The sequence below is a fragment of the Amblyraja radiata genome, chromosome 5 (genome assembly GCF_010909765.2).
Source record: "Amblyraja radiata isolate CabotCenter1 chromosome 5, sAmbRad1.1.pri, whole genome shotgun sequence".
NCBI classification, from domain to species: domain Eukaryota; kingdom Metazoa; phylum Chordata; class Chondrichthyes; order Rajiformes; family Rajidae; genus Amblyraja; species Amblyraja radiata.
The window spans coordinates 55221745-55243725 of NC_045960.1; the positions used below are offsets into that span (position 1 = coordinate 55221745).

General features: G+C 43.5%; 1 protein-coding gene across 1 annotated transcript in view; it reads right to left on the minus strand.

Annotated features, from left to right (window-relative positions):
• arhgap18 (Rho GTPase activating protein 18) overlaps window positions 1-20177 on the minus strand; it is an 83654-nt gene extending 63477 nt beyond the window's left edge. Inside the window, exon 1 of the mRNA XM_033021249.1 lies at window positions 19802-20177. Coding sequence (XP_032877140.1) covers window positions 19802-19917 — 116 coding nt within the window. The 5' untranslated portion in view covers window positions 19918-20177. The remainder of the gene's footprint in view (window positions 1-19801) is intronic.
• Between the last annotated feature and the right edge of the window lie 1804 nt (window positions 20178-21981).

Consider the following 21981-nt stretch of genomic DNA (forward strand, 5'->3'; position numbering starts at 1 on the left):
TTTTTTTTAAATTTTTTTTTTTTTTAAATCGGGGGCGGGCTCGCAGAATGGATTTTCTTCATCAGCTAGCAGTCCGAGCAAATTCCTCTCCAACAACCAATACAAACCTGCATTTAAACCCCCCCCCCCCCCCCCCCAAGCCTCCGGAATCGCACGCGCAGGCAGTGGCAGATCCGCAGTGCCGCTGATGGTAGGTTTTGTAACTACGCTACTATAATGGCAGTTCCTCCTAAAATGAAAATTTGTCCACCAGGTTACACTTAACCGCAAAAAGAGACTGAATTAATGTTGGCCTGCCACCACCTCAACAACACACTGGTACATTGTTGTCCTGCTTCCAGGAGCTCTTGTTTGTGACAATGTTTTTGGTCCCCCAGTCCAAATGTATGTTCTCTTTCACTTAAAAAAAAACTGTTCAGGCTATACACTGCTGTTCTTGAAACTTGACACAAAACCTTCAACAGATGCACAAAAACCCCCCCATCCCATTGGGATATATCACAGCTGGGCTTGGCAACTGCTCTAGCCAACACTGCAAGAAATTGCAAGGTCGTGGATACAATCTAGTCCATCACACGAACCAGCCTGGTAAATCATTCTGGTAAACCTCCTCTGCATCCTTTCCAAAGCCTCCACATCCTTCCTGTATTAGGACAAAAATATTGGCAATACTAACCTAACTCCCATAAAGCAGCATCATGATTTTCTGACTCATATACTCAATGCCCCAATCAAAGCAGGGAAGCACACCATGTGTGTTCTTTACCACTGTTTATTTGTGCTGCCACTTTCAGGGTGGTATGGACTTGGACCCAACGATCCCCCTGTACATTAATGCCGATAAGGTCTTGCTATTAATTGTCCATTTTCCCCTCACTTTCAACCTCTCGATGTTCAACATCTCACACTTGCTCAGAGTAAACTCCATCTGCCATTTCTGTAGCTGATCTATATCCCGCTATGTATTTTGACAGCTTTCCTCACAATCCACAACCATATAACAATTACAGCACGGAAACATGCCATCTCGACCCTTCTAGTCCGTGCCGAACACGTATTATCCCCTAGTCCCATATACCTGCGCTCAGACCATAACCCTCCATTCCTTTCCTGTCCATATAACTATCCAATTTATTTTTAAATGATAAAAACGAAACTGCCTCCACCACCTCCACTGGAAGCTCATTCCACACAGCTACCACTCTCTGAGTAAAGAAGTCCCCCTCATGTTACCCCTAAACTTCTGTCCCTTAATTCTCAAGTCATGTCCCCTTGTTTGAACCTCAACAATCTTGGTGTCATCTGCAAACTGACTGACCAACCTACTTATGTTTACATCCTTAACAACATTCAGGGAACCATTGTACTGCTAACCGCACCTGCATCGAGTCAGACAGATAATATCCAGGCTTGGACTGATAAATTGAAAATAATAGTTATACTATACAAATGCGAGTTAATAACCTTCCCCAAGAAGAGATGGTCTGTCCAACAACCCGTACAATAACATTACCATCTCTGAGCTGCATCATGAGCATCCCTATGATCAAATACTGAATACAGGTCAGCTTCTGGAGGCACCTGCCGGGGAACAAGGGCTGAAGAGGGCCGTAAAAGAGAAGGAAGCAAGTTCACAGAACTGGAATGGAGGCAATGGCTGCAATTGGTCTTTGGGTCCAGCTGCAGCTGGGACTATAAAAAGGCACCAAAATGGCACCTCTTGCATATGGACTCAGTGGGCTGTTGTGTATATTCTGTACTAACCAGGGGATGGTGCTAGTCTTGCTGATCTGTATACACGTGATAATAAAACCATTGAACAGCTACTACAAAAATATATGGCAAGTTACTTTCTCTTATCCTCCAGTCTCCACAAATTCTTCCCACTAGCAACATAAGGACAATGACAGAATATTCTCCATTTGTCGGGAGGAGTGCAGCACCCATGAGTACAACACTCAAGAAGCTCAACTCCAGTGTAGGAATTGGACAAGAACCCTGGTGTTGCAGCTCCGTATCCCACATCGTGAAGGGCAAGAAAAGCAAATGCAGGGGAATAACCCTGCTGGCAAATTCCCTTCCGTCACAACTTATTCCAAGAGTAAACTACATCACCAGTTCTTCATTGTCATCAAGATAAAATGTTGGTATTCTCAATCTAACTTTATAACCATGAACACATTTGCCTTCATAAGTGTGAATGCATGAAAACATTTTCAGCAACAGTTTAGACAGACTGTAAAATCCCACAAGGTCTCATAAAAACAAACCTATTAATTCCCTAGAAAGTGGTGACGCATACATTCATTTTCTATGGGGAATATTTACTGTTATTTTGAGTGACTGCAATTATCAAAGCATGACTATCCTCCAAAGTTGTGAAATACTGACTACTGCAAAAGAAAACATATTTGCACTGCAATGATAAGATGAAGACAGTTGGAAATATTAGAATATTAACCAAAGGTACTTTTCAATTAAAACCATTTTTGAAATACATTTTGACATTAAATTCATTTTTCATTCATTCATAGACTGTTGGTATTGCTTGTTTAGCTCAGATACAATTAGAATTAGAAAATGACAAGGAAGTCAATCACACAAACAAATTTAGTTATTTACTAAACTGCCATATATTATGAATTTACACCCAGGCTTGGTCAGATATATCCTAGGAGGCTAACGAGAAGAAATTGCTAATTTGAGGAAGGACATCCTCGTGATTGAGGCAGTGCAGCGTAGGTTCACGAGATTGGCGGGACTGTCATATGAGGAAAGATTGAAAAGACTAGGCTTGTATTCACTGGAGTTTAGAAGGATGAGGGGGGTCTTATAGAAAAATATAAAATTATAAAAGGACTGGACAAGCTAGATGCAGGAAAAATGTTCCCAATGTTGAGCGAGTCCAGAACCAGGGGCCACAGAATAAAGGGGAGGTCATTTTAAGACTGAGGTGAGAAAAAACGTTTTCACCCAGAGAGTTGTGAATTTATGGAATTCCCTGCCACAGAGGGCAGTGGAGGCCAAGTCACTGGATGGATTTAAGGGAGAGTTAGATAGAGCTCTAGGGGCTAGTGGAGTCAAGGGATATGGTGAGAAGGCAGGCATGGGTTATTGATAGGGGACGACCAGCCATGATCACAATGAATGGCGGTGCTGGCTCGAAGGGCCGAATGGCCTCCTCCTGCACCTATTTTCTATGTTTCTATCCCTACAAAAATCTTTCGAGTGTTTCCCAATCAGAAGCCTTGGATGAACTTTGAGATCTGCACTCTCCTGAAGACCAGACACCGGGCATTCATGTCTGATGATACAGTGGTCTACAAGAAGTCCAGATACGACCTCGGTAAGGTCATAAAAAAGGCCAAAAGGGACCTGCTCCAAGCTGGAGGATGAGACAGATGTTTGGCGGCTGTGGCGGGGCCTGAATGCAATCACTTCCTACAAGGCGAAACCAGGAGGTAGCTCGAATGTCGGCGTAGCATCACTCCCTGATGAGCTCAATGCGTTTTAGGCACGCTTTGATAGGGAGAATACTGATGTACCTTCTCGAGCCCCCATTCGCTGTGATGGTATTTCAGTCACAGTCACAGAGGCCAACATCAGAAAATCCTTCAGAGGGGTGAACCCTCGAAAAGCGCCTGGATCTGATGGTATACCAGGTTGTGTTCCAACTGGCTGGAGTTTTTACGGACATTTTCAACCTCTCACTTCTGAGGTCTGAGGTTCCCACCTGCTTTAAAAGGGCATCAATTATGCTGGTGCCCAAGAAGAGCAAGGTGACGTGCCTCAATGACTATCGACCAGTGGCACTAACGCCGGTGGTGATGAAGTGCTTTGACAGGTTGATCATGGCGCAAATCAACTCCTACCTCGACAAAAACCTGGACCCACTGCAGTTCGCTTACCGCCACAACAGATCAACGGTGGATGCGATCTTGCTGGCTCTCCATTCCGCTTTGAACCACTTGGACAACAAAAACTCATATGTCAGGCTGTTATTCATTGATTACAGCTCGGCATTTAATACAATCATCCCCTCCAAGCTGGTTACCAAACTCGCAGGACTGGGTCTCTGCGCATCACTCTGCAATTGGATCCTCGACTTCCTCATTCACAGACCACAGACTGTTCAAATTGGTGGAAAGGTGTCAGCCTCGATAACAATCAGCACGGGAGCAGCTCAAGGCTGCGTGCTCAGCCCCCTGCTGCACTCACTCTATACTCATGACTGCGTAGCTGGTCATAGTGCGAACTCCATCATCAAGTTCGCTGATGACACCACTGTTGTGGGACGTATCACTGATGGGGATGAGTCAGAGTATAGAAGTGAGATCGACCGACTGACCAAATGGTGCCAGCACAATAACCTGGCCCTCAACACCAACAAAACCAAGGAATTGATTGTGGACTTCGGAAGAGGTAGGATGGGGACCCACAGTCCCATTTATATTAACGGGTCGATGGTGGAAAGGGTCAAGAGCTTCAAATTCCTGGGCGTGCACGTCTCTGAAGATCTCTCCTGGTCCGAGAACACTGATGCAATTATAAAGAAAGCACATCAGCGCCTCTACTTCCTGAGAAGATTACGGAAAGTCGGTATGTCAAGGAGGACTCTCTCTAACTTCTACAGTATGCTGACAGGTTGCATCGTGGCTTGGTTCGGCAACTTGAGCGCCCAGGAGTGGAAAAGACTACAAAAATTAGTAAACACTGCCCAGTCCATCATCGGCTCTGACCTCCCTACCATCGAGGGGATCTATTGCAGTCGCTGCCTCAAAAAAGGCTGGCAGCATCATCAAGGACCCACACCATCCTGGCCACACTCTCATCTCCCGGCTACCTTCAGGTAGATGGTACAGGAGCCTGAAGACTACAACGTCCAGGTTCAGAAACAGCTTCTTCCCCACAGCCATCAGGCTATTAAACTCAACTCAAACAAAACTCTGAACATTAAGAGCCCATTATCTGTTTATTTGCACTTTATCTGTTTTATTTATTCATGTGTGTATATATTTATTTAATGGTATATGGACACACTGATCTGTTCTGTATTCATGCCTTCTATATTCTGTTGTGCTGAAGCAAAGCAAGAATTTCACTGTCCTATCTGGGACACATGACAATAACTCTCTTGAATCTTGACATATATGACATATTTCCTTGTCTGCAAGCATATCAAACATGAAGCAAGATTTCTATCAATCTAAACTATGTAAGAAGTCAGACATGAATGAATATAAAACAATCATTCCATATCATAAATAGTAGAAACAGCATACATGATACAATTTTAACCTGATGGCTCCCTTTTTAGATCCATGACATTTTTCATCTAAAGATGATGCAAACATTGGTGGAGTTTTAGATACTAAAAGGTACAGTAAGATCACCTGTAGAGATGAGCAGAGCAGTGGCAGGTGGAATATAGATGAGATGAGATGATATAGGTCAGACAAATATGAGATTTTGGGAATAAAATTCAAGTAGGAGCAATCGGTAGGAGTGTTGATGTACACACTGATTACCTTTAAGCAAAATCAGATGAACTGGTCCTTCATCTGATTTACTGCTTGCAAGATTTGATGTACCAATTTAGATTCTATATTTGCCTGGATAACATAATTGCGCTTCCAAGATAATTTATTAGAAGCAAAGAGCTTTAGGAAGTCCTGAAAACATGATAAAGTGCAATAGAAATTCAAGCCATATTTTCCTGTTGGCATTAAGCCAAGAACAGGAATATTGACAATTAAAAGAACAGGACCAACAATGTGATACACATTTTGAAGGCGATTTGCAGATAATTTGTGTTTTATATTTTACAGCATCTGGCATATTGTATTAAATGACAATCTGAAGAGTTGCTGTTCATTACAGAACACACACAGAATAATGGCCCAACAGTTACTGTGATAAAGAAGATAGCACAAATAACATGATGTCATGGAAATTTCAAAATGAAAACTGAAATTTATTTTGAGAATTATACATATTATCATGTAGATAACAACAGGCTTTAGGCTAGAAATTTATTTACAGAACACCTGAACAAAGAGACTGCGCTGGAAAATTGGCAACCTGGACTACGGCACTGTTGCACACATTTCTGGATAATTTAGCAGCTGCCAGGGAATAAGAAACCTCATCTCTCAGTGAGACTTTCTTTCTCCTTGGTATCAATTCTGCAGTGTAAAAGACCTCCACAAATGACATTAGAGCCAATGCAAAACCCAGAATTAATCTGAAATGTGATTTTTTTTAACCCTCCCCCCAACCCTGAAAAGAAAGAGTTGTTATTATCTCACAGAACAGAGTTTAACAACCACCATTCATTGCTCCTGAAACAATGTGCCGCTGAATGCCTACATTATTTGTCTTCACTGAAATCCGTGACCTCATAGTACAGTATCTCAAATGCAACCTCACTCCTGTGCCTTGACTGCTTTGCCCAGGGATGATGGTGGTGGGGGGGGGGGTCAAAACCACATTCACGGTCAGCTTCTAGGCATAGAAACATTCCAGGCTGCTGCTGCATGCATTTTGCTATTCACTGCCACATGAGGGAAGTCACCCAAATGACATACTATTCCTTTTTCCCATGGGAGCGGGCAGAGCAGGAATGGACGTTTGCCTGCATAGTAAGCTTTCTCAATGTGCAATCATTCTTTGATTACATTCATTTTCTTAAAGGAACTTTCCTGAAAAGATCTCCATGACCTTTTTGCACAAGGACATCAACAGTATGCAGGTAGACAAAAATGCTGGAGAAACTCAGCGGGTGAGGCAGCATCTATGGAGAGAAGGAATAGGCAACGTTTCGGGTCGAGACCCTTCTTCAGACAGTATGCATGTTTTCACAGCTTGTGCTGTTATCCTGGGATCACACTCCCACATTGCTTTCCATCAGAGTGGCACTCACTTTTTCAGTTGCAGCAAACCCATGAAACTGGAAGAGAATATAATGTGAAGAGAAGGCAGAAGGGACAGTGAATTATCATCCCCATGACAACATATCGACACAATTCCTGTCATTATTACGTTTCAGTTCACTTGAACCCAGAAGTCACATTTTTGAGGATAGCAACAAAACCTTTCTATAAAATGAGCAGGTGCTGCTGTGAGAGGCGTTGAGGCAAAGTCATCATCAAGACGCCATGTATGCAAAATCCAGTAGAAAAATGTGGTCATTTCCTTGAAGACACAAAGGATCTTGCTGGCTCTCCACTTTGACAATAAAAACATGTATGTAAAGGCAGCTGGTCAATGACTACAACTCAGTGTTCAAAGCTATCTTTCCCTCTAAACTTAACATCAAACTCAGGGAACTAGATCTCTGCTCATCCCTATGCAATTGAATCTGAAACTGCTTCATCAGCAGTACCAATTGACAATTGCACTTCCTCCACAAAGACCATCCACACAGGAGCACCTCAAGAGAGTGTGCTCAGCCTCCTGCTCTAATTTTCCCATAACCATGACTGTGCTCCAAAACCATCTTTAAATTTGCCAGCAATACCACAGATATTGGACGAATTACAGGTAACAATGAGTCAGAGTACAGGAGTTTGATTGTTCATCCGATTGAATGGTGCCAGAACAACCACCTTGCAAAACTGATTGGTTGCAGCACAGCCTGTTTCAGTAATTCAAATGTCCAGGGTTGAAGGAAGCTGCAGAAAGTGGCAAGCATTGTCTAGTCCATCAGAAGTATTGACCTCCTCACCATCGATGGGATCTACCAGAGGCAGCTAATATCATTAAATAATCACATCACCCTGCCCACAATCTAATTTTGCTGCTATAACTGGGAAGGTACAAGAGCCTGTGAAACATGACCTCAGGTTTCAAGAGCTTAGTAACCATCAGGCTCTTGAACCAACATGCACAATCCTAAGCACAACCAGGGCTTGAAATTAACGGTTGCCCGGGTGCCAATGGCGACCTAAAATCCTGCCAGGCAACCTAAAAGCTGTGCTATTTTGCCTGGCTTGGAAAGCACCCGGGACAAGTATCGTTCAACTCTGAGTGGGCCCCCCTCTCTATCTCTCTCACTCTCCATCTCACCCGTCATCCGTATCTGTATCCAGGCCGCCGGTTCTCCGCTCCACACCCGCTCCCCATCTGCCGGCACGGCCGGCTGCCTTGCACATGTGCACTGCCACGGCCTGCACATCCACCCCTGCACATGCACACAACCACAACCAGCACATCATCGGCCGTGGTTGTGCCCATGTGCGGCGCCACGGCAACTGGTCGGCGCTGGGCACTTTCTCCCTCCCTTTGCATTGTGGGCGATCTGGCCACCATTGCTGTCCGGTCGCCACCTCGCCGCGACCACTGACAACCAATGCAGAATCACTCCCTGGAGCTGGAGTAACTCCCTGGAGTAACGCTTGCTTCTTGGTTTGCTGGTCCTCCAAAAATATTCCAAATGGAATTTAGACTGGAGTGGACCCTCCACCACCAAACTCTGCAAAACTAACAGTATATTGCACTTTATCTGTTAATTTATTGTGTATATATATATGGCCTATGGTATATAGACACACTGAACTTTTATCTCCTGTTCTGTATTATGTTTACATATTCTGTTGTGCTGCAGCAAGCAAGAATTTCCTTGTCCTATCTGGCACACATGACAATAAAACTCTCTTGACTCTTGACTTGGAGTTAAGCAAAAAAGGGTTCTTGGGAAAAAAGAGCTAGCTTACATTTAGTTGCATCTGGTTGGGTAACTATGGTAGGGTGAAGACTATTACATACTTTAATTGTGCTGGGGAGCAGCCAGCATCTCTGGATAGAAGAAATTGGGTGACGTTTCGGGTAGAGACCCTTCTTTAGATTTCCTCTGGTTTTAGTGTTTTTAGTTTAATTTAAAGATACTGCATGGATACAGGCCGATCGGCCCACCGTGTCCACGTTGACCACCGATCACCCGTACACTAGTTCTAGCCCACACATTAGCGACGCAAGTCAAGAGTCAACAGTGTTTTATTCTCTCACGTCCCAGTTAGAACAATGAAATCCTTACGAAGCAGCACAACAGAATAAGTAAACATAGTACTCTGTAAACAACATTATAAATGAGAAAACAAAACAGTGTAAATTTATATATGAATATATAACTATATCTATATACTATTAAAACCCTGTGTGTGTGTGTGTGTGTGTGTGTGTGTGTGTGTGTGTGTGTGTGTGTGTGTGTGTGTATGTCAGATTCGGCCTTTGATTCCTTGGTCCGTCAAAACCACACGCTGAAACTCCGTGATTTTTTCCATTTCGCTAGCCCCCCCCCCCCCCCACCCAACCCCCTCCCTCCCCCTCACACTCGGGGTTGGAAGCACGTTCGGGGACCAGCATTTGGTCTAGTAAAATATATATTATACTAGACCAAGTGCAGACCCGTTGGGTCTGTTCCCCCAACGTGCGGTTGTGGGGGGGGAGGCGGCATGCAGCGTCACACACACTAACTATTCCCCCCCCCCCGCACTCACGCTAATTACCCCCCTTGATATTATATTAATATTATTAATTTGCTCCTTTTACCCCATAACCACCCTATCTACTGACGCATAGCCCCCAACTTGCAGTCACATCTAGCGTGGGGGGGAGAAGGGGGGGGGGGGTAGAGAGTGAGAGCAGAGAGAAGGGGCAGAGACACAGAGAGAGGGGCAAGAGGGAGAGGGGGTGGCGAGGAGGCGAAGAGGGAGGGTGGGTGAGAGGGGAAAGGTGGGGGTGGAGGGGAGGAGAGAGAGAGGGTGAGAGTGAGGGGGAGAGAGGGGGGAGAGGTGAGGGGAGGGGGGGAGAGGGGAGGGGAGGGGGAGAGGTGAGGGGAGGGGGAGAGGGGAGGGGGAGAGGGGAGTGGGAGAGGGGAGGGTGAGAGGGGAGGGGGAGAGGTGGGGAGGAGAGGAGAGGAGGGGGGGGGGGGGAGAGAGTGCCTTTTTAATTTCAACCCAAACCCCCCAAACAACCATTTGCAGGCAGTGCTTTTTTACTTTAACCATATTTTCATTTTCAAACCACATTAAGGGTACTTACTCACAGTTGTGTCGACATGTGTTCAGTGTTATTCACAGCTCAGAGAAACGTGACCCTCTGCCTTCCTCCAGCTTGCAGACCAATTGAGGCACACCACTTCCTGGTTTTATAGTCCATCCCCCCCTGCCGCCAGCGGGGGCAGCAGAGAGAATGGGGAATTTTGTAAAATCATTAATATCTCTGTCATTTTTCATCGACTGGAAAAATCCTCGGCACACATGCGGCGGAGGGGGGCTCTGAGCGAGGTGGCCAAAAATGACGGCCGTAGGTGGCGGCGTTCTCTCGGAAATCGCAGCACAGAACGCCAAAACCGGTCAAGAACAGAGTTTTAGTAATATAGATGTGTGTGTGGGTGTGTGCGCGTGTGTGCGTGTGTGTGTTTGTGTGTGTGTGTGTGTGTAATATATATACCACACACACAATTTCCCTCCTGGGATTAATAAAGTTCTATCGTATAGTATTGTGTGTGTAGGAAATAACTGCAGATGCTGGTTTAAACTGAAGATCGACACAAAAAGCTGGAGTAACTCAACAGGTCAGGCAGAATCTCTGGACAAAAGGAAAATATTACGTTTTGGGTTGGGTCTGAAAAAGGTTCCTGCACACCTTTGGAATGTGAAAGGTGGAATCCGGGGAAAACCCACGCGATCAAAGGGAAAAGGAGCAAACTCCATACAGACAGCACCCATATCCAGGATCAATTCTGGATCTCTGGCACTTTTAGGCAGCAACTTTATGGCCAATGTACTGCCTTATAGTCTTGAACTGAATTAAAACATACAGTAGCTGTACAGGGGGACATAGCATCACTTAGAGATTTAGAAACATAGAAACATAGAAAATAGGTGCAGGAGTAGGCCATTCGGCCCTTCGAGCCTGCACCGCCATTCAATATGATCATGGCTGATCATCCAACAGTATCCTGTACCTGCCTTCTCTCCATACCCCCTGATCCCTTTAGCCACAAGGGCCACATCTAACTCCCTCTTAAATATAGCCAATGAACTGGCCTCAACTACCTTCTGTGGCAGAGAGTTCCAGAGATTTACCACTCTCTGTGTGAAAAATGTTTTTCTCATCTCAGTCCTAAAGGATTTCCCCTTTATCCTTAAACTGTGACCCCTTGTCCTGGACTTCCCCAACATCGGGAACAATCTTCCTGCATCTAGCCTGTCCAACCCCTTGAGAATTTTGTAAGTTTCTATAAGATCCCCCCTCAATCTTCTAAATTTTAGCAAGTACAAGCCGAGTCTATCCAGTCGTTCTTCATATGAAAGTCCTGACATCCCAGGAATCACTGATTACTGAAAATGGACAGTTTCTTTTTTTTTAGTAACCAAAGTTATCAACGTATAATTTTTTGTGTGTTGGAAAACAAAATATAGTGGCACAGCTGGTGGACTTGCTGCCTCACACGCCAGGGATCTGTGTTCGATCCTGTCCTCGGGCACTGTCTGTGTTGAATTTGCACATTCTCCCTGCAAGCGTGTGGGTTTCCTCCCACATCCCAAAGATGCATTGGCTTTGTAGGTTAACTTGTCTCTGTAAAATTGCCCCTAATGTGTAGAGAGTGGGTGAGGAAAGTGGGATGACAGAACTTGTGTGAATGGGTAGATAAAAATGCTGGAGACTCTCAGCGGGTGAGGCAGCATCTATGGAGCGAAGGAAATGGGCGATGTTTCGGGTCGAGACCCTTCTTCAGACTGATGCGAAGATGGGGGGAGGAGGGGGGGGGGGAAGAAGAAAGGAAGAGGCTGAGACAGTGGGCTGAGGGAGAGCTGGGACGGGGAGGAGAAAGCAGGGACTACCTGAAATTGGAAAAGTAATTGTTCATACCGCTGGGGTGTAAACTGCCCAAGTGAAATATGAGGTGCTGCACCTCCAATTTATGGTGGGCCTCACTCTGGCCATAGAGGAGGCCAAGGACAGAAAGGTCGGATTCAGAATGGGAGGGGGAGTCAAGTGTAGCATTTCCTGCGGTTGCAAGGGAAAGTTCCAGGAGAGGGGTGGTTTGGGTGGGAAGGGACGATTGACCAAGGAATTGACCATGGACTTACGGAGGGAGCGGACTCTGTGGAAAGCAGACAGGGGAGGAGATGGGAAGATGTGGCCAGTGGTGGGATCCCATTGGTAGACAAAAAGCTGGAGAAAATCAGTGGGTGAGGCAGCATCTATGGAGCGAAGGAATAGGCGATGTTTCGGGTCGAGACCCTTCTTCAGACTGATGTCGGGGAGGGGTGGCAAAAAGAAAGGAAGACGCGGAGATAGTAGGCTGTGGGAGAGCTGGGAATAGGAGGGGAAGGAGGGAGAAAGCAAGGAATACCTGAAATTGGAGAAGCCAATGTTCACACCGCTGGAGTGTAAACTACCCAAGCGAAATATGAGGTGCTGCTCCTCCAATTTGCGGTGGGCCTCACTCTGGCCATGGAGGAGGCCTAGGACAGAAAGGTCAGATTCGGAATGGGAGGGGGAAGTTGAAGTGCTGAGCCACCGGAAGATCAGATTGGTTATTGCGAACCGAGTGGAGGTGTTGGGCGAAGCGATCGCCAAGCCTGCGCTTGGTCTCATGGAAGTTGATCATACGCTGAATAATCCAACCACATTTTTGTTTGGAAGTCGAAAGAAATAATATAAATTGTATTCATTGCAACGTGCAAAAAGAGTTGAGATACTGTATATAGAGTATTATAATTTTGCTGCATGTCATTGTAGTATATATCATGTCTTGATTGGTGAATATGTTTAGATTGTGACTTTATTTGAACCAGAAATAATATGTGAATGATTCATTGAGCATAATTCCGACTGGTAACTACGCACTTCATCCGAGCACATTATCGCACGCGTCATGCAAGCCGTCTTAAATGACCACCTAAACTGTCATTTGGCTACCTAAAAAGCTGCCACGGTTGCCCGGCTGGCAACAGGGAAAAAGGTTAAGGTAGAGCCCTGACAACCCTCCCTCAAAAACAATCTGTGGATGTTGTTTTTGTTGCACTACAATCTGTTGTTCTTCTGCACTATTATGACATTGTTCATTATTAATTTATTCCATTATTGATTTTTCTATATTTATTTTTATTATTGCATTAATGAGTGTAAAAGCTGTAACAAGTAAGAATTTCATTCTTCCATTCGCAGTACATCTGACAATTAAACACTCTTGACCCAACTTGATAGAGGAAACCTTATCCTTGCTCCAGATAAGATGAGAGAGGACAAGAGCAGAAGTGTAAGAGAGAGTACAGATAAGATTATGAGCCCCTGTCATTTATGATGGAGGAACGTTTTGCACAAAGATACATGTGGACGTATTGTAGAAAGCCACATGATCAAGACGGCTGTGACAAAGGCAGAGAAACTGGCAAAATTGAATTCCGACCTTAAAAGTAGTGGGGTGGGAGGATAGTGTGGATGTCAGTTGGCTTGTAATGAATATTGGAAACCCAACTTATCCCGTGAGATGATGCAACTGGAGGTCAAGAAGGGGGAGGAGTCAAGAATGAATCATGCGAAGGTGAGAGCAGGGTGAAAAGTGGCAGGAAAGGTAAAGAAATGTTCAAGTCCTCTGAATACAGGAAGCAACACCAATACTATCATTAATGTACTAGAAAAAAATAGGCAAGGGAGGCAGCCTAAGGAGGACAGATCAATATTGAATTCAAAATTTTCAGATGACTGGGCCAGGTCACCTATTGTAACATGAACTCAGTTTTCCACCCTCTGCATTTACTACCTATAATACTAATTACTTCCAGCATTCAGTTATCAGCATTGTGTGTTCTGCGTCTCACTTAGGTTAGTTTAGAGAGACAGTGTGGAAATAGACCCTTCAGCTCACTGTGTCTGCGCCGACCAACGATCACCTTTACACCACTTCTGACACACCAAGGACAAATTTACAGAAACAAATTAACCTGCATATCTTTGGAATGTGGGAGGAAACTGGAACACCCAGATAAAACTCACGTGATCACAGGGAGAGCGTACAAGCAGCACCCATAATCAGGATCAAACCTATGCACCACTGTTCCACCTCAAATTCCAGTATTGTTATGGAGACACAAGGAACCATAGATGCTGGTTTACACAGAAAGATACAAAGTGCTGGAGTAACTCAGCAGGTCAAGTAGCATCTCTGGAAAACATGGATGAGTGGCGTTTCAGGTCTGGACACCATCTTCAATCTTGTTCTCCAGAGATGCTGCCTAACCCACTGAGTTACTCCAACAACGTGTGTGTTTTTTTCACTCAAGTATTGTTCTCCTTCTCTCTGTTGTCGTCATTCATCTCATCTGTTTACTTTTCTCATGACACATGAGCATTCCTCACCTTCCCTTAGAGTGCATATGACCTACAATGTCCAGGGCATCCAGACCATCTTGGTCTGCACTCAAGCATCGCACTCCCACTGTTCTCTACTCCCTCCTCCTCCTCCACAATCTCTACTATCAAGAAGGATCCAAGATCCCTCTGTACATCAATGCTCCTGGTGGTTCTCCCACTTATTGTACACTTCCCTCAAACAATTGACGTCATAAAATTCAACACCTCGTACTGCCGGAATTAACTCCAGATACCAATTCTCTGCCCTTATTTCAACTGATCTATATCCCGATGTATTATATCTTGTTGAATGTTTTACTAAAGTGCATGTACACAACATTCCCTGCACTATCCTCATCAATCTTCTTTGTCACCTCCTCAAAAAGCTTAAGCAATTTCATAAGACACAATCTCCCCTGCACAAAACATGCTGCTTCTATATTCCAGAGGTGAAATGAGAGTGACTGCATAAGACATTAAGAATGCATTTGATTGAGTGTGTTAAAATTGAAGTCACTGAGCACACCAATGATTAAAGTCATACATCTTTTAAAGGAGAATGGTGATGGTCAACATCACACACTTGGGAGATTACTGTGGTTGTCCTTCAGACCAATGTCCAAGGTTCAATCATTTTCAACTGCTTCATTAATAACCTTCCTTCCATCACAACCTATGAGCAAATAAAGTTGTTTGTGCTTGCAAGGCCTAGAGCATTTCTCTCGCATCCCCTCCTTCATTTCTTAGACTTCTGCTCTCATCCCTCCAAACAGAACATAGGGTTCTTCTCATTCTCAACTTTCACTCAACAAGCCTCTGCATCCAGCAAATATTTCTGCCACTGTAATAGCATCCCACATCTTCCTCTCCCCATACATTTATTGGGACCACTTACTCCATGAGTTCCTTGTCTACTCATCCATGGCCACTGGCACTTTCCCTGCAACTGCAAGAGGTGCAATATTGGTTCTTACACATCCTCTTTCACAACAACCCTAAACAGTCCTTCCAGGTGACACAAGGATTCACATGCACCTCCTCCAACCTCATCTACTGAATTAGGTGCTCCCAATGTGGTCTCCTCTAAATTGGTGAGACAAAACAGACTATGTGGCTAATTGGCATTAGTAGGACTTTTAAATGTTGTTATAGTTTCTGCCTCAACTACCTCCTCTGACAGCTCATTCCATTGTAGGAGTCATTGTTATACTGGCTCCACTTTCAGTCCCAAAGGATGGTATTGACCCAAAATGGTGACAATTTTGGGCAGTTATGGGAATGACCATATCCAACAAGAATGAGTCTAACTACATAGTCTTGTGGTGCAGCAGGTAGTACTGCTGCTTCATAGCTCCAGACACCAGGATTTAATTCTGATCTCAGATACTGTCTGGTGAGAATTTGAAAGTTTTCCCTATGCCTTTGTTGGTTCCTCTGAGGTGTTCCGCTTTCTACTGGTTGGGTGGTTAACTGATTGCTATAAATTATCCCTCTGCTAATTGTAGGTGGCGGTGTTCCTTCAAGAGTATAGAAGCACCACCATCTACAATTAGATGTCCGTGCAGAGAACCAAGGTGGAGTTCACTGAGATGGAATATATTACAGAAAAATAAGATTGACGGACTTACTGACAGAGCTGGCACAGAGTCAATGGGTTAGACAATCTCTTCCCATGTCATAAAACAATTACATATATTCAATATAGCTGTCATTTCTCAGGCCAATGACGTGAAAATCATACCATAGATAAACTTTGCACCTTACACAACTATTAACCTATTTTGGTATACGTCACTCAATAGGAATTAGAGGTTTCTTTGACAATAACCAATAATTAAAAAAATCAGTTTTGATACTAATTTTCTAGTTCTTGCATTCAACTTTGTTCTAAGCTTCCTTGTGTTTCTATGGCTGTAACGTGTGTAGTGGAAAGTGTTCAGACATTAAAATCCATCAGTTCACTGTCATTGTACCACAAGAACTGTTTTGCAGAGGTTCCTCGGGCATTACCCTGATGAAAAGCTTGTCAGATCCTATCAGGCTTGGTGCCACATTAACGTTCCTGTTGATTTTAATGGAGACTAGACTAAGTGGGACCCGTTGGGTCCCATTCTCACACGGGAGGCCTGGTCCCCCAACGCAATATTCCAATATTCCACCACTCGCGCATAGCCCCCAACTGCGCAGGTGCGGCTGATGGGTTCCCGTTGTGACGCCCCTGATCCCCCCCTCCTCCCCTCACCCCCCCACTCTGCCCCTTGCCCTTCCCACCACCACGCACTCACTCCACCCCCCTCTCAACCACCCCCCCCCCCCCCACCCAACCCCCAACCACTCTTAGCGGCTCTCCAGCGGCGCAGCCATTCCCGCCCATTGGGTTCCCATTGTGACGTAGAACACGCAGGTATTACATGCAGGCGCATCTGACAACTGGGAAAGGGAGTTATTAAAGATTAAAATGTGAATAATTGCCGCTGCCAACCCATCACTGCCTGCCCCGCCACCGCGTGCCCCTGCCACTGGCGTGGCCTACTGCTGTCGCTGGCGGGTGGGTGTGTGGCTGGGGGGTGTGGGGTGGGAGGATTGTGGGGGGTGGGTGTGTAGGAGGAGAGGGGGTGTGGGGGGAGAGGGGCTGTGGGGGGAGAGGGGGAGGGGGAAGGGGGGTGTGGGGGAGGGGTGTGGGTCAATTAGAATCAATAGTAAATTCACTATCAATAGTGAATTTCTATGACAGATCATAACTTTTTTTAAATTAATTAAACCACTATTGAATATCCACATGCTGAAACTTTAAATGCCACACACGATGTTTTTTTTACAGTAAACCTTTGATAGCTTATAACCTAGCTGTCTGACAGCTTTGATTACTGGCATGAAACGGTTAGCTCATTCAGACAGTAGCTGATTGAGTAAATGCTGATGTTAAAAAAATGTTAATATGATCTCAACATTTTGTTTTAAAACATCTTTGTGAACTGAATTTAAGCAACATACATGAACTGCAAAATAAATGTTTAGCAAAATAGTTTCTCTGAAAACCGCATTGCAACAATTGAATTGGTAGGTCAATTTTGAAGAAAGAGTATGGTACAAAGGAATGATGATAGACAAAGATCTTAGTGCTCAAATCCACAGTTCCCTGAAAGTGGCCACACAAGTCGATAGAATCTGAGGAAAGACATTCTTGCCATAGAGGGAGTACAGAGAAGGTTCGCCAGACTGATTCCTGGGATGTCAGGACTTTCATATGAAGAAAGACTGGATAGACTCAGCTTGTACTCGCTAGAATTTAGAAGATTGAGGGGGGATCTTATAGAAACTTACAAAATTCTTAAGGGGTTGGACAGGCTAGATGCAGGAAGATTGTTCCCGATGTTGGGGAAGTCCAGGACAAGGGGTCACAGTTTAAGGATAAAGGGGAAATCCTTTAGGACCGAGATGAGAAAAACAATTTTCACAGAGAGTGGTGAATCTCTTGAACTCTCTGCCACAGAAGGTAGTTAAGGCCAGTTCATTGCCTATATTTAAGAGGGAGTTAGATGTGGCCCTTGTGGCTAAAGGGATCAGGGGATATGGAGAGAAGGCAGGTACAGGATACTGAGTTGGATGATCAGCCATGCTCATATTGAATGGCGGTACAGGCTCGAAGTGCCGAATGGCCTACTCCTGCACCTATTTTCTATGTTTCTATGTTAATAGGGCGATGAAGGTGACATATGTTATGCTATACTTCACAGACCAGGGCACAGAATATAAAAGTTAGGATGTAAAGAGTGCAAGCGAATTTACTTGAATGCTGGCTGGATTAGCGGATTCTATTCATGGGGAGAGATTGGATCGGCTGGGCTTGTTTTTTTTCTGGAGCGAAGGAGTCTGAGGGGTAACCTGAAAGAGGTACAAGAAATGATAAGGAGGCTTAAAAAGAGTAGATAGTCAGAATTATTTTCCCACAGTAGATGTATCAAAAATAAGAAGGTATTGATACAACATGGGAGGAAGGAATTTTCAAGGGAATCACCTATTCATACCCTCCACAGTTGCTGCCTGGCGGGCTGGGTTACTCAAAACACTTTTTGTTTTGCAGGGAGAACTTATTTTCAGACAGAAGATGGGTAATATCTGGAACTTGCTGTCAGAGGAGGTGATGGAATCAGATGCAAATACATTTGAGAAATATTTATAGAGACACTTAAATTAGCAAGTCATTAAAAGAAAAATGGACCTTAAGCCAGCAAATGGGATTGATCTAGATGAACACAAAGGGTGGGGATGAAGGGCCCATTCCTATGTTGTACAAATCAATGACACTGAAAATAAGTCAAATTACAAAAGTTGAACACATTCTATAAAGCACAAATCTGTGAAGTCATAATACTGCTTGTTAGATTTCCCTTACATGATCAAGCTTCGACAATATTTTTTGTCATGCTGTTCGCAATGCAGCAAGAGAAGCTGGTTATCTAGAACTTTATTGGACAGGACATCGAACAATTGTTCAACTCACAAGCTAATATGGTTGAACGATTGCAAAAACAAGCAATGCAATAACTGCGAAGAAGATATAAATGAAAGTAAATGAAATCAATTGTGAAAATATGAAAGAAAGAGAATTACAAGGACTACAAAGGGAAAATAGAAAAAACATTATTAATTTGACTTTTAAAAAATGACAGAACAAGACTTCACACATGCAATAGGTAACTGTTAGACCTGGAGTGGATATTTGACATTAAAAAACATTGTTAAAAAGATACTTAGTCTTTAAACATTTGGACTTTCTGTGGCAAAATTAGTTTGTATCCATGGCACAATGCTGAGGCAGACAATGCAATACCATACAGCATGCATCACCTTTAGTTTGTAAATGGAATACAAAACCATTGCAAATAAATGCTAATTTAATACTATAATCAACCCAAAATAAAAGTGACCTATATCTGAAATAAATCCAAACTGCAATTGCAAGTATTGCAACAGTTAAAAACTTGAACCCCAATATTACTTAAAATGTGCAAAACATTTAATATTTTGACAGAACTATAATAAAGGTATCCTCAGTGACCATATTTCCATAAATATTTCCTGCAAGAAATTCTAACTGATGAGCATTTTGTAGAAATCACAATCTAAAGACTTTGTAAATATACATAATCCAGCCAAGCAAAGCACATTCATAGTTAATAGAAACTCAATGTAAGTGTAAGTGTTCAAAATCCGAACAGCAATTTGGTTCATACAATGTGCTGTTGCATATTTTCTGAACAAATACTAGAAAAGTTTTTTTTTTAATGCTTTGCATCATTGATCAAGAGTAATCAGCCATAGCAGCTGAAACCTTTGCACTGCCCTGACATATTGAAATATGATTAACTTAGAGCTATATTTTAAAGTGTTAAGTGACTTTCCAGCCGTCCAGGGCTGGTTTAATTCCTACCCCAGTAAAGAAAGATCTGCCTCCTCCTTTGTACTGGTCGCAACACCGTCAGTTGTCTCATCGTTTAAATAATATCCCGTTAAAACGACGCTCTGGGAAGTAGGCAGTGGATTCATTCTGCGAGAGGCATAATTTCCACTAGTTATTGTTTAACCGGGCAGTGCATGAAGCCGAGAAGCATAATAATTAAAAAAAACCTCCTTGCCTGGCAACGTGGGTTATTTCCATATTTAGACTCCACCCCTACAATTCTGGCAGAGTAGGTGGGGCAAATGTCGGGCAAAATGCGTTTGTTGTCTCAAACGACGAACCTTGACGATAAAGATCCCCGGACTTCGGCCGCAATCCTCTCACTATTCTGCACACTTGGTACTTTCCAACATTAGTGTCAGTTGTCATTCGCTTGTTTTATAATTCAGAGTTTGGAGGAGGGGAGGAAGTCCCATGTTAAAATTGCAACGTCATGCCCGATGTTTCCCCCATTTAAAAAACAAGGCTTTTAAGTAGTAAATAATTAAATTATTCTGCATTTTGTGATTCAATTATTTTTGAGCTGCAGCCGAGTGAATCTGTCAACATTTACTGTTGCGCTGTTAGCGACCGGGGACGAATCTTGGCGGCGATTCCGATCAGCACTCGGCTGGTTGAACTTCAGCGAGCGCCGGTCTTCCGCACTGACATTGCGGAACGCAAAGCCCGAGATTTCCCGAGGGACAGATAGTGCTGCGCTGTGTTCGCAACATTGATCCTGCACATGCACTTCATTCCAAACACTTGAGATAGAACCTGTTTTAACAGCTGGTAAATCCGATTTTACCCTCTGGGTAAGTGTCACTCCGCACTTGCTCGGGGTCAGACCTCAAATAGGTAGACCCATTGATTTTAAAGGTTATTCCTGGCCTGCCGAATAGGAGGCAAAAGAGAAGCTAAACTTAAAAAAAAATTATCTCCATGTTTTAAAAATAAAAATATTATTTAACCTATTTTCAGATTTAAATCTGTTTTCATCATTTGCATATGTTTCAAGAGTTATATCTCTTATTGTCAAATACATTCAAAGCAACTAAACCTCCATTGCAACTTTACCCTCTGTTGAAATCTAGTGTGGTGTGCCAGGGACAGGGCTTCTGCACCTATGGTACATGGATGGGATATGTTTGGAGGAATGTGGCCCAAATACAAGGCATGTGTGATTAGTGTGGGAGCAGGTTCGTCAGCATAGGCAAGTTGGACCGATGGGCCTTTTGCCATGCTGTATGATTATGTCGTGAAGCATAGTCTTTCTGTGGATCCCTCTGGCCAAATCGGAGATGCAACGAAGCAGTGAAATCAATCATCTGCTTGTATCACAGGTGTGCGTAGTCATTCTCAGTGGCAGGCCAACTCCAGCGTGATCCCATCCACCGTTTTTTCATAAATTATACTGTACATTGCACAAACTTTAGAATCTGAGAATGAAGAGGTTTAGACAACATTCATCATATTTCCGCAGGTTCTTTAACATTGGCCAATATCTTATTTAAATACTTCCACTGTATAGAAACTCTTCTTATCACATCTTTTATATATTATGTGTAATCACGGACTCCCCTCCAAACTAATTTAGTGAGAGAAATATTTTCAACAGCTTCGCTTTTTTTCCCGTCATCCACCATCCTAACAAATTCTTAAATGGAGCAGTTTTAACCTTTAGCCTAGAAATCCTACCCCAGCTGCCCTACTTGTCATCATGCAATAGCTGTTAAAATTTCACACAATATATAATTATATCGACCTCAAATTATTACTACAGACCTCAGATCAGATTTGTTCAATGCTTTTAATAATATTATGTATTTATGTATTGCTAAGGTTATGAATTAATTAGTCGAATGCTAACTATTTTATTTGAGAATCTATATACCCCAAACCATTTATGACATAAATCATCCCAAACTCAATTTATTTAAGCTTGTTTAAGAAGGAACTGCAGATGCTGGAAAATCGAAGGTAGACAAAAATGCTGGAGAAACTCAGCGGGTGAGGCAGCATCTATGGAGCGAAGGAAATAGGCAACGTTTCGGGCCGAAACCCTTCTTCAGACTTAAGCATTTTATACAAGTGTCCTCTAGTTCAACATTCATATGTTACAATCTATATTAACTATGTGATCAAATTGAAGAGAAAATATGTTATCTATT